We start from the raw sequence: 12,341 nt of genomic DNA on the forward strand, positions 1-12,341 counted from the left end.
TAGAGTGAACCAAAACAGTAAAGTTGCGGGCTGGACAGCTGGACAGAAGTGAGGAGCTGATACTTGCTCTAAAGCTCCATGAAGCTGATTTAGGTGATAACTCTGTAGGTTAATCAGCATAAGCTTAGTGAAGCTCAAAGACTGGAAGCAGGGGGAACAACTAGTCTGGCTTGATGCAAAGGCAAAAAAACCCCCAAAAAACATCACTTAATGACACCTCTAAATCTCACTAATTAGCACGTCATAAATTTAAAGGGGGTTTTTGCTGGACTGTTTCTTGGCCAGGAGCAGTGACTCCCTCCAGTCTTGTTATTACTGTCAGGCAACCATCAGACTTTTTGGCTAAGTCTTCTTCACTTCTCCACTGTGCAATGGAGAACTAAATATAAGGAGCAATTTGATATACTGGGGTGGGTGTGAACCTTAGATTGTATAAAACATGGGCAGTCAGTGACATCACCTATAGGTTTCAGAAGACCCATTGTGAAGCTCAGTTGCCATCTTGGCAGTGTCCGACTCTGCCAAACTCCCAGCTGATCCAACAGTGGGCAAAGACGTGGGTGGAGTTGAAGAATGAAGCCTGGTTCCTGAAGCCTAGCTAACATTTTAATATGGAGGTCTATGGGGATTGACTCACATTTGGAGCCAGCCTCAAGTGGCCATTCGAGTAACTGCACTTTTTGTCACTTTTGCGTTGCCTTCATTTTCCAGGCTCAGAGGTTGCCTCTTGGTGCCTCTTTCTCTGAAATTATCATACACCTAAATCTATTTTTAACCCTAAAAGATCGAACTCTTAAACAGCCCTTTGAAGAAGTGAAAATGACCTTTAAACTTCCTCACTTCCCACAAACGTCCTTGCTCTCATCATCTAAAACTCAAATTGGTCCTCACAGAAATAGAAATATAAGCGCTCACACACACACACACGCAAACGCACACACACAATCTCTGCAGGACATCTGGTAAAAGGTCAGCCTTGTGTTTGGAGCACAACTTGCCGCTGTCACCTCACTGTAAGAGGCACTTTATTTCTCTGAGTGCTCAATTAACAGCAGATGATCAATTCAGGGTTCGTCCAGAGGTGTGTGCGGTTGAGCAGCCGGAGTGGTGTGTGTGGGCTTAAGAGAGCGTGTTACACGATGTTTTGATATTTATTTGAGTACATATCCTCTCTTATGTGCCTCTGTGAAACCTCACAGATGGGAGGTCAAGTGTGTGTGTCCATGTCTGTGTGTGTCTGACTGTGTTTACCTGCCTGAGGTCGATGGAAGGCTGAGTGAGGCCTGGCAGGGAGGAGGCAGGGCTAATTAAGCACATGGACTGAGTTTCGTGTGGCAGGCCTGGTGAGGACTGGCAGCTGCTCCTCCTGTCTGATCCCCACTGGGATCCCCCGCAGCGGGAAGTTTCCCATTGAGAAGATACACCTCTAAATAATTGATTGATGGATTTAATAGAGTTTGTTTCATCAGGGCACACAGAAAAAAGCACGTGCTAGCCGGTTGTCAGACTTTTAGCTTTTAAGTATGAAACAGTCAGACAGAGAGATGTTGGAGGTACTGGACAGAAAAGGTTTTTATATTCCGGTATCTCACTCAGAGACCTAACCGGGATTTAAAATACACGCACATACAAGTGGAAGTTTGATTAAAGGTGCATTTTAGATTGTAAATTCTTTGCATATGCCTCTAGGGTCAGCTTATGCTTGAGAACCCTTACTTTCCCTCTGACTGAATTGTATCCTTGTATGAAAAAAGGAAATGCAGAATTAAAAAGGAAATGACCCCAGTGTGGTTATGGAACGACTCAACTCATATCCAATTATAAAAACATTTTTTTCCACTTATTGCTTGCTTTTCTTTTTTACTTCTTTATTGAGAGCAGTGTTTAGAGGGACTGTAGCTGAAGAAAATCACATTAGTAATTGTGGCCTTAAGTATGCACTGGTCTCCAGTCTGCTTACAGAAAGGTCATATAACCAATCCACAAAACATCACCCATGAGGTATGTTCCACCCTCCTCTGGTTACCTCAGGGCCTCTGCTCTGATGGCTCTACGTCCACCTGCCTCCTGACAGAGGGGTGTTCATAATAGCAGGCTGTGGCTCTAAGTTGACATGGTTTACTCGCAGGGCTGACTGAACCATGGCCGCATTTATCCTCAAAATTGATCGGCTGGCTCAGGCAGACCGCTGAGGTGTGGAGCTGATATGGAATTACAGAAAGATTGAGCTGTGTCTGATGCAGCAGTCTGTTAAGTCCATTCAGCTGACAACATCTTTTATCTTACACATATTTTAATAGCAACACAGCTTGACTTCTCAGTTGAGCTGTAGTGTATCAGTGTTTTCATTCCTCGGGTTTAAATAGAGTTAATTTTACTCCAACGGAGATTACGCCCCTGGCTCTCCTCTGTGTTTGTATATTTAATGCTGCTCTCTGCCTTTAACACACGTTCATACACACACAGGCTGCTGATAATTCACAGATTTCCAATAAGCCAGGCTCAGATGCCTGTGACTCATTTTGATTTTCGCCTCCATGTAATAATAATCACAGGGGCTTGGATCCAATCTGGGATTGAGCGCATTCACAGATGCACAGGGCATCACACTCTGTCTCCATGTCTATTTTTACACGCATGTTTGAGGAATTCGAGGCAGAGTGCCAGCGTCACTGTGACTCACAGGATGGCTCACGAGACGCTTTGCTGCTAAAGCTGGTAGACGGTCCATGATCAGTGCCACACACCAGAACAGCACAGAGGTTCTGGTTAAAGACACTTGTTGAGTGTGTAACATACTGTGAACACAACATCGAGTTTTACCTACTCGTTTTATTACATGGAGGGAATTTATTAAAATGTCGGGAGAAGCCAGGAAATGTCACTTATATCAGGAATAACCCATCTGTTGTTTGGAGGCTAATTAGTCAGCACACTTCTGTGATTGTGGAGTATAAGAGTGCATCAAAAAGATTGCAAAGGTCAACTCAGTAATATCAATCAATAAAATCACCCAGTATGCATAAAGGAGGTTTCTCTACGACGCTCTTGAACATCTTTCAGCTCATTGTTTTGGTTTTCCGGCCTGTTTGTTTGCTGTTTTGAGTCATTCATCGCTCTCATTGGCTGCAGCAGGCAGCTTTAAAAACCCTTATGATCTTATGCAGATCATGTAAACAGCATGTTGGATTTTTCCAAATTCGATCATTTTCCGATCAAGACATGTGGGACATGTCCGTGTTATTCAGGTTTCAGGAGCATTCTTTGGACATATATGCAGTGCATACCAAAAATGTGTCTCAATTGAGGTTTTTACCACACATGGTTAAACACATAAACACATGATAGACACATGGTATCTTGCCTGTTTGTAGTCAGTTCCTTGCATTGCCGAGCCAAACGTTTGCAAGGCTGGGATGGAGTTGGAAGGCCAAACACATACTTTTAAGCATCATGAAAGACAGATATCAACAGCTTAGTGGATATGTGCAATGCTGTGTGTGTGTGTGTGTGTGTGTGTGTGTGTGTGTGTGTGTGTGTGTGTGTGTGACAGAGATAGTTCAGCTGCCCAGTAAACGTCTTGTAGAATTGACTTTTGGCTGGAAGAGAGGCCTGTTGCCTTGGATACCTCTGTCTTTCTGTCTTCATTTTCTCCCTTTCCTCCCTTTTCTTACCTCTCTCTCTCTCTCCCTCTGTCTCTCCCTTCGTCTTGTCTCCCCCCTCCTCCTGTTTGTTGTGTGTGTTTGAGTGAACGCAGGGTGTGGCGACTGGCTGCTGCTGAGAGCTCTCAGTGAGGCTGAAGTGATTCTAGTGGAGAAGTGAATCAAAGGATACATTTCACTTCCTGAAAAGGCAACAAAACAGGCTTGAAAACAAGCCCTCAGCTTGAGGCTGATACTCTGCAATTAAACCACTTTTTGCAATTTGTTTTCATCCTCATCATCTACTGGTTGCTGATGGCTGCTATGGTTTTGTTTTTGCAAAACCTCTCAGCGATTAAATTGAAATTACAGAGTCAGTCTGTGTGTGCAGCCTTGGTCTCAGTTAGAATGGGGTGGTGGGAGTGAGATTGTATTTGCTATGTTTATTTAGCTTCTCATCACTCACTTGTCCCTGAGTAACCCTGCTGGCTATAGCTGCCAGCACAACATCGATGTCAGCCATATTTGGTCTGCCTCCTCCTCACCCACCGCTTTTCGCAGGGATCTGACTCCATACAGTATAACCATCATCTTCTCCCCCACTGATCACCCTTCATCCTCCTTATCACTTTCTCCTGTGTCATTCCTGCCTGTTATCTCTGCCTCCTTCTTCCTTCCGCCCTCCCTCCCTGTCTCCACTCTGCAAATTTAAGCTCCCTTCCTTCCTACCTCTTCTGCACATAACCAGGAGAAAGGGGGACTGCCCACGCAGAGCATTAGATAAAGAGCACATTGCTGGCTTTGCTCAACTCCAGAGCGACTGGAGTTGAACCGACAACCACCGCGGGTCCCACGGCGCAGGCACCCTGTTTATAGGATCACATCTCAGGCCCACCCACTCATCCTTTCTCGATTATCCCTCTGTTGCCTCAGTGTGTGTGTGTATGTATGTATGTGCATGTATTACTCATGTTGTGGGGACATAAATCTATTTACACAGTCACATTGTGGGGACTCTCTCTTCTTATGGGGACAAAACACAAGTCCCCATAATGTAAATCATTAACTATTAGGGTCAGGGTTAGTGGTTTTATGGTTAGGCTAGGTGTCCAGGAAATAAATGTAAGTTAATGGAATGTCCCCAAAGTGATGGAAACGCAGTTGGTGTGTGTGCATGTGTGTGTGTGTGTGTGTGTGTGTGTGTGTGTAGCTGACCTCAGATGAGGTAGAGCCTGTGTCTGGTTGTGTCTGCGGCCCCGGGCTTTATAACATGCCAGGTTAATTCTGTTTCGTTCAGAGGAATCGATGTCAGCCCGTCTGTCTGTGCTTACATGACGCTGTAATTACAGTGCCGCTGGGATCGATGTACTGTAATTAACTCAATTATTTTTCCCAATCATGTATCTGAATCTTTTCTATTCATAGTGCAGAGACTTTCTGTGCTCTGTATAGACATCATTAAAAGATTTTTTGTTCCATTTATTACACTTCACACATTTCCTGAACTACTATTGATGAATGGAGCACATCACACTTGACTGTGGCCTAAAAACCTGTTTGGAGATTTCTTTGTGTCTGTTTGCTCTCCTGTGACCAATCCATGTGTCACTTAGAAACATTACTTAAAGGGCGAGACTGCCAATATTCTATTTTTTTTATTGTTATTGTATGAAAAAAACATTTAAACGCATCCATGAGCCACACTGGTGCACTGGGTGTCATGTTCCTTTGTTACCATGAACATCAGCGCTGTTGTTTATTTTGAGTTGATCCCACATGCACTGTCCTACTCCAGTAAATACTCACTATTGCGCCAAACCCGCAGCTTAAAATAGTCCCTGAAAATACAATATTGACTCTCTTTTGTGTAACTTTTGCCCAAAACTACAGTGCCCAGATGTTTGGAGAAACTGATGAACTTTTTGATCTTTTCAAGGTTTAAAGTATAGAATATCACCAGCCTTATCCTTTAAATTAAGATACTTTACCAGATACTCAACATTGGTCACTCAAAAGTTCCTTAACTTAATTCATCCACTCCGTTTGAGTACATGATCCTCACCACCATCATCGCCAACTGCATCGTCCTGGCTCTGGAGCAGCACCTTCCTGGAGAGGACAAAACACCCATGTCAAAGAGACTGGTGAGATGTTCACACGTGGAAACATCCACACACGCAACCACACTTCTCACTTTTCTTTCAAGTAGCTGTGATTAAAAAGTAAGTCTTAGCAGCATGTGATGGAGCCCAGACATGACATCTGTGTGCACACTGCTTCCATTTCATTTCAGTGTAAGCTAATTATCACTCTGATCACGTGTTGCTTTGCACTCGCAGGAGAAGACAGAGCCCTACTTCATCGGGATGTTCTGTTTTGAGGCCGGCATTAAGATCATCGCCCTGGGCTTTGTATTCCATAAAGGCTCCTACCTCAGGAACGGATGGAACGTCATGGACTTCATTGTGGTCCTCAGTGGGTGAGTCAAACTGTGTGTGTGTGTGTGTGTGTGTGTGTGTGTGTGCGTGTGTTTGGAGGCAGATCTGTGAAACAGGATTAGCGTTGAAAGGGGTGGTGATTCTGTGAGATTTACTCACCCTTTTCAAAACACACTGTAGCTCATCTCCATGTATCCAGTCATGGTATCACAGCACCCTAAACTATTGTCTTTGTTGGACTGCGTCATGTGTTTGCTCTCTGCGCTTCATTTCCTGCTTTGGGAAGGATCACACGAAGGTCAGTGTGTGATATCAGATTACATATTCATAAAGATACATGTGTACATCTGTGTACACTGAGCCCGCAGCACAGGGCTGTATAGCAACAGTGGCAAAGCTGTCAGGACTGTAGGTCCCCTGCAGTAAAACTGAAGAGAAAGTCATGTTTTTGGATATCAGGTATATGCCCTGGATGAGCAGGTTTCATCAAAATAAATGGGCCGCCATGTTCAGATGCCTCGCCAGTATTGAATACATCCATCCATTGTACGTTGTAAAAGGTTTTCCATACAAATAAATCTTTTTTTCACATAGAGGTGGAAGGTTAGTTCAATCGGTCATAAGTAGGCAGGGATTTTGGAAACAGCCTGTTGTTACCTGAGCACCATGTTGGATGAATGTGAAGCTGTTGTTGGCCTGAAGTCGTACCACGAGCACTTGTGGACTGTTATGAGGTGGTTACAATTTGCAAACCATCACTCGCTCTGCGTGCTTAGACTCCATCAATTACACGGCAGTTAAAGGTGTTTAAGTGTTAATCTGTTCTGTAGGGCAAAGCTGCTGTGCATTAAAGGGCATTTTACAGCAGGCACCTCCTCAGCAGAGGACGGTGCCTCACTGTCAGAGCAGAGAGGGGAAATGTTTATGCTTTCCAAGGAGGAGTTCGATGAGGCAGCACATTAACCTCAGCATCGCTCTCTCTCGCACACACAAACGCACACACACAAATTAAATAATCAATTCACTGCGCAGAAGTACAAAGGGCGGCAGACTGGGTTCTTAGAGAATTCTACATGATTCTGGCTGTTCAATTATTGATGAGCCGAGCTCAGGACTTCTGAACAATACCCCACTCGCTGCTGGAGAGAGGAGCGATGCCAGGTTGGAGAAGAAGGGAGGAGGAGACAAGAGTGTGAGGGAGGGATTGTTGTGGAAGGTGTTGGAGAAAAGGTATGGTCAGAGAGCTTCCTGCCCTCCAGCCTGTTGATCAGCTGATGTGTGACAGTGGCAGAGGACACGTTAACGATGTGACCAAAATTAGAAGCTTAATTAAAACACGGTGAGACAGACACATGCTAATGGATTGTTCTCATCTCACCTGGTTGGATGGGGACAGAGAGAAAGAGACCAAGGCCTGTCGAGGCTGATGGATGCTGTTACCAGACTTTACCTTTCTGTGAGCGCTGTGTATACAGCCAGGCAGCACGTATTGATGTATTAGCTGTTCCTGGACTGTGTGTGCCAAGGCTGAATTCTTCCAAAATAATGTAATCTAAATAAATTTGCATAATTTCCAAAACAGATTTCAAATGGCAGATACACAAACTCAAGATTTCATCTCTAATTTACTGCTCCATTATTTGGCAGTAAGGTGAAGGCATCTTTCTGTACGGCCAAAAAACACAAAACAACAATTATTAAATTTCCCTGCTGTGGGATCAATAAAGTCTTATCTTATCTTATCTTATCTTATCTTATCTTATCTTATCTTATCTTATCTTACATTTGTTCTTCCTTTGGTTGAACTTCAAACTGTGATGTGGGGAGGAGACATGCTCAGTCTGGATGAGATGCCCCTTTAGGTCTCATTTTATTAATATTCAGCATGATGAAGTGAGCTGCAGATAGATCCCTCTCTAAATTATCATTCTGGCCACAGCAAAGATAAATTAATGAAAATGTTCTTGCTCTCTCGCTCCCTCTCTTTCTCTGAAACACACACAGACCATCTCACCACCTCTAGGCCGTCACTCGAGGTTTGCAACCCTATGAGAGAGTGAATGAACATTAGAAAAACTGCTGATGATATTAAATGAGACACCAGTGCTGTCTATCAGGTGGTAATTAGAAGGCCTCTGCAGTCAGGAGGAGTCGCTTACAAATATGCAACAGACGCAGACCTGTGTATGCAAACATTATCACAAGCGTAAGGCACAGTATAAGCATTATTAACATAAATAAGCAATGCATTTATTTTTTTCAATTAGAATTCGTCTATATTCGTATACAGATGTTTGTCATATGAGGCGCTTTATAGCCATATTATGATAAGTGCTGTAAAAATAGACACTTGTCAACCGCAGAGAAACATTCTGGTTGCATTTAAGATTATTGAAGGGGTACATAGGTTTGAGTGAAAAAACCCTAGAACTGAATTAAAATGACAGCAAGAGGATTCAATAAAATGCTGTTGGAGAGTAGGTTAAGGCAAGTTATGTCAATTTGGGGCATTTTCATGCCTCTTTTACAGGTGAGAGGAGAGAGCTGACAGGAAATGAGGGGAGGGGGATGTGGAGTGAAACAATGGTTGTGGTTCACGGTCATGTTAACCCCCCTCGACAACAAGTCAGTTTTATTCATATAGTACAAAACACAGTTGCCTCAAAGGGCTTTACAGTCTGCTCAGCATACCGTATGACACCCTCCGTCCTTACAGGCTGTCATCCTTGAATCAGATAAGGAAAATCGATCAAATGGGAAAAAAAGTAAGAAGGCAAATAAAGTGCAAATCTGTATGAATAATATGACTGTTGCCTTTCATACCACGTCTCTCTCTCAGCCCATGTCTGCCTCTTAGCTGTTAAAACTGTCCAATGAAGGCAGAAGTGCCCACCTCCCCCTCCCAAAAAAACAATAAGAGATATGAGTCAGAGATTCTGGTCTCTAGCATTGGATCAGCATGTCTACTTTATAGTAATCCTAATACTAATACTACTACTAATAAAAGTTATTTGTGTTTATAACACACTTTAAACTTTAAACTTTAGATAGTGGTGATTGTTTCCATTGGTTACATAAGCAGATTTTGCATACGGAAAGGAGTCAAAATTAAAAAAAATGCTTAAAATTGCCATCAACAGTGACTCACCAGTTTATTAATTGCACCTGTATACTCTAATGCAACTCAGCACAGTTGCCCTGCAGTAAATCTTATCATCTGTGAAGCTTATAATGTTCGGTTTTGTTGACATCGGAGAAGTGTGGAGTGCACTGAGCTGACTCTGACTGAAGGTTTATGTTACGCTTTGAGTCATACAGGCAGGAACCCTATTTTAGCTGCATTGTAGAAAATTTTGCCTATGGAGGCAGAACACGACTGTTAGCTGAGACTGCATAGGATCCTTTCCACAGTGCGTGCCCCTGACTCACTCAACATTATGCGTGAACATGTGTAATTATGGAACCATTTGCCAACAGTGTCGACGCTGGAGGCCATGATTACCTCAGCAAGCTGCCTCTGTGTTTCAAGATGGCCTGTATAACATAGAGAGAGTGAGTGGGAGGGAGGTATGAAAAACCAGATGGCACATGCTGTTTCCTTAAAGGCTGTTATCGTGTAGCTGAGGACTGTTGTGATTGAAATACCAATCGAGGGGCTGCAGGTTTTCTCAGGCCGTCAAACACGCTGCACCCACCAGTTACACCGGCTACAGTTGTGAAGGAAAGTCCGCAGGAGGTGATAACATGGAAAACACGACAGGAGACAAACAAAGTTAAGAACAGAGAAGAGATAAAGCTAGAGGAAATAAGAAGGACGCCTCTATATGCGTAATCGTACGTAATAATTGCCGCCTTGGCAGTCTCATTCGCTGGCAAGCCCTCCATTAGACTGGCAACAGTTGGCAGAGGGTGACGCCCACCAAGGGATTGTGTCACCACTATGTGCCAGACACTTCGTGGGGGACATAGAGAGAGTGGAGGAGAGACGGAGTTAGCTCAGGGGGAGTTAATGAGAGTAAAGAGAGGAGAGTGGAGAAAAAGAGAAACTCAACCTTTTCTCCATTTCTGTTGTTTCCAGGATCGTTTTAGGAACACACACATAGCCGAGAACATAAATTCCAGATGAAAAAAGAACACGTGTAAGAAGCAGCATTGATCAGGCAACAAACGAGGAGACAAGAGGACAAAGAGGGTCTCTAAGGTCTCCCTCAGACAAGCGTGTAACAGGAAGAATAGACGACACGAGGCTTTGATCTTTCAGATTTATCACGATTCTGTGTTTGAAATATGAGAGATTTGTTTGTCGTGACATCAGCAAAGAAAAGACAGTTTATTTAGGTCGATACCGAGTCTTTAACACGTGTCAACTTATATTTATTACATGCAAGGTTTGAAAAGGTCTCAAGACTTTGTTGTCTTTGTTGTTTGTTTAATGACTTCCAAAAATCCTGTTGAAATTTGTTATTTTTAAGGCATTTTATGACATTTCTGATTGTCTTCACTGGACATTGTATAGTTTTTAAAGAGTAAATCGGATGATCCACCCAGTAAACCTGTAAAAATCTGTTTAGTTCTCAGAGGATCTTCCTTATGTTACTGCTTTTCAAATACTGTATTAAGAGTCGCTGTGTCATTTTTTTGAAGCTGTCTATATTTGATTTTGGTGCACGCCTTGTGATGTGACTAGAATAAGATGGAGCTGGTGGAGTTGTCTCGACCTTAGTGTTAATTAACAGAGAGGCAGTGTCCTCTTTGCTGTGGGAACAGATAGATGCTGCAGCCATCCGTCTTTATTCCTCACTGAGTGTCAAAATTGGACTATTTCTACTCTGTTACCACTGCAAGCCTGGCGGGACAGCTACCATGAGAGCATCACATCGATCATGTCGCCTTAATATCAGCCGGCGAGACAAATGCAAGAATATCATGAGTTCCGTCGGCGATTTGTATTTACATTTTCATGTTTCTCTTAATCCTCTCCTCAGCGCCATCCCTGTTCATCATATTTCCATTTTCCTTTTCCTTTTATTTCCTTTTGTTTTGTTTCATTTCCTTTCGTTTTCCCTTCCTTATCTTTCCTCCAGCTACGTGCTGTGAGTGTTGCTAAAGATGAGATGCACCATTTGCATGATATTATTATCTCAGAGAAGTTGTCAGTGTGTGAACATACTGTCACTGTACGTGACTCACTGAAAGCTGAAACCACAATCTGTCTGATGTCAGAGTGTGTGTTTGTGTGTGTGTGTGTGTGTGTGTGTGTGTGCATATGTTTTATTTTATTTTTTATTGTATCAGTTTGTTTAACTAGGGTGGTGTACATTAATAAACATTGGTGTGATGTGCCAGAGTTAGCCAAGAGGCCAAAAAGTCATCCTAAAACCAGAAAGTAAGATTGAAATCACAAAGTTATTGAGATCATTATAAGGACGCAGAACATGAATAAAAAGATAATAATAATGTTTGTGCGTTCACGTGTGTGAACCAAATGTGTGACTACCACACGCCTTTTAGCCAACAGCACCTTCTGTCTGTTTGGCAGTCATACACCTGGTTGGACTGTCACACACACTTTCAGGCATGCACATACAGATACACAGACAGACCTGTCCCCTCCAACCTGATTTCCCATCTGTTGTCTGATCGATTGATGAGTTCAGACACAGCCGGGGTGGATATGTCCCCCTGAGCTGTTACCGTGGTGACTGAGGACCCCGCTCCAGGTTAGGCTGTCATTGGCTCCAGTCCTGCTGCTTCTCTGGTCAATGTCTCCACAATTAGACCGGACCAGGATAGATTTTCTTATAGCGTGATGGGGGAATGTGCTTATACACCTGCTGTTCGAGTGCATGCGTGTGAGACAGAAAACACTTTTCTTTCACTTTTCAACAAGCCTTTGTTTCACGAATCAAACCGAATGAAACATGAACATGGGAGTGTGCAGCTAGTGACATCCTCAGAGTAAAAGTGGTGTTTTAGCTGTGATCTTCAATTAAGTCAGTGAATAATGATGACGGCGTCGAGGAAATTGACAGTCTAACAAGCTCACTCTCTGTCCCTATATGCCCTCCTCCTCCTTCTTTCTCTCCCCATCTTTCTAAAGAGGCTGAGTGGGCCTTGAAACAAAGACAGTGTCGAGGGCGTTTAAGCAGTCTAGTCTGGTATCTGATCAGAGAAGATGAGGTGCTACTCTGAGATGAAAGGAGTCCTGATGTTAGCTGGAGCTCACGTCAAATGAAAGTCCAAGTTACCAAAACTGAAAGAG

The 12,341-nt window shown here is 43.3% G+C and overlaps 1 protein-coding gene across 2 annotated transcripts in view; it reads left to right on the plus strand.

Moving 5' to 3' along the window:
* cacna1ea (calcium channel, voltage-dependent, R type, alpha 1E subunit a) overlaps window positions 1-12,341 on the plus strand; it is a 95,825-nt gene that overhangs the window by 38,655 nt on the left and 44,829 nt on the right. Inside the window, exons 4-5 of one of the 2 annotated variants that reach the window (XM_076725965.1) lie at window positions 5,680-5,785; window positions 5,981-6,120. In XM_076725965.1, the coding sequence (XP_076582080.1) occupies window positions 5,680-5,785; window positions 5,981-6,120 (246 nt within the window). Of the gene's footprint in view, window positions 1-5,678; window positions 5,786-5,980; window positions 6,121-12,341 lie in introns of both variants that reach the window. The other variant, XM_076725966.1, reaches the window with a different exon arrangement.

This window comes from Chaetodon auriga, chromosome 3 (assembly GCF_051107435.1).
Source record: "Chaetodon auriga isolate fChaAug3 chromosome 3, fChaAug3.hap1, whole genome shotgun sequence".
In the NCBI taxonomy this organism is placed as follows: Eukaryota; Metazoa; Chordata; class Actinopteri; order Chaetodontiformes; family Chaetodontidae; genus Chaetodon; species Chaetodon auriga.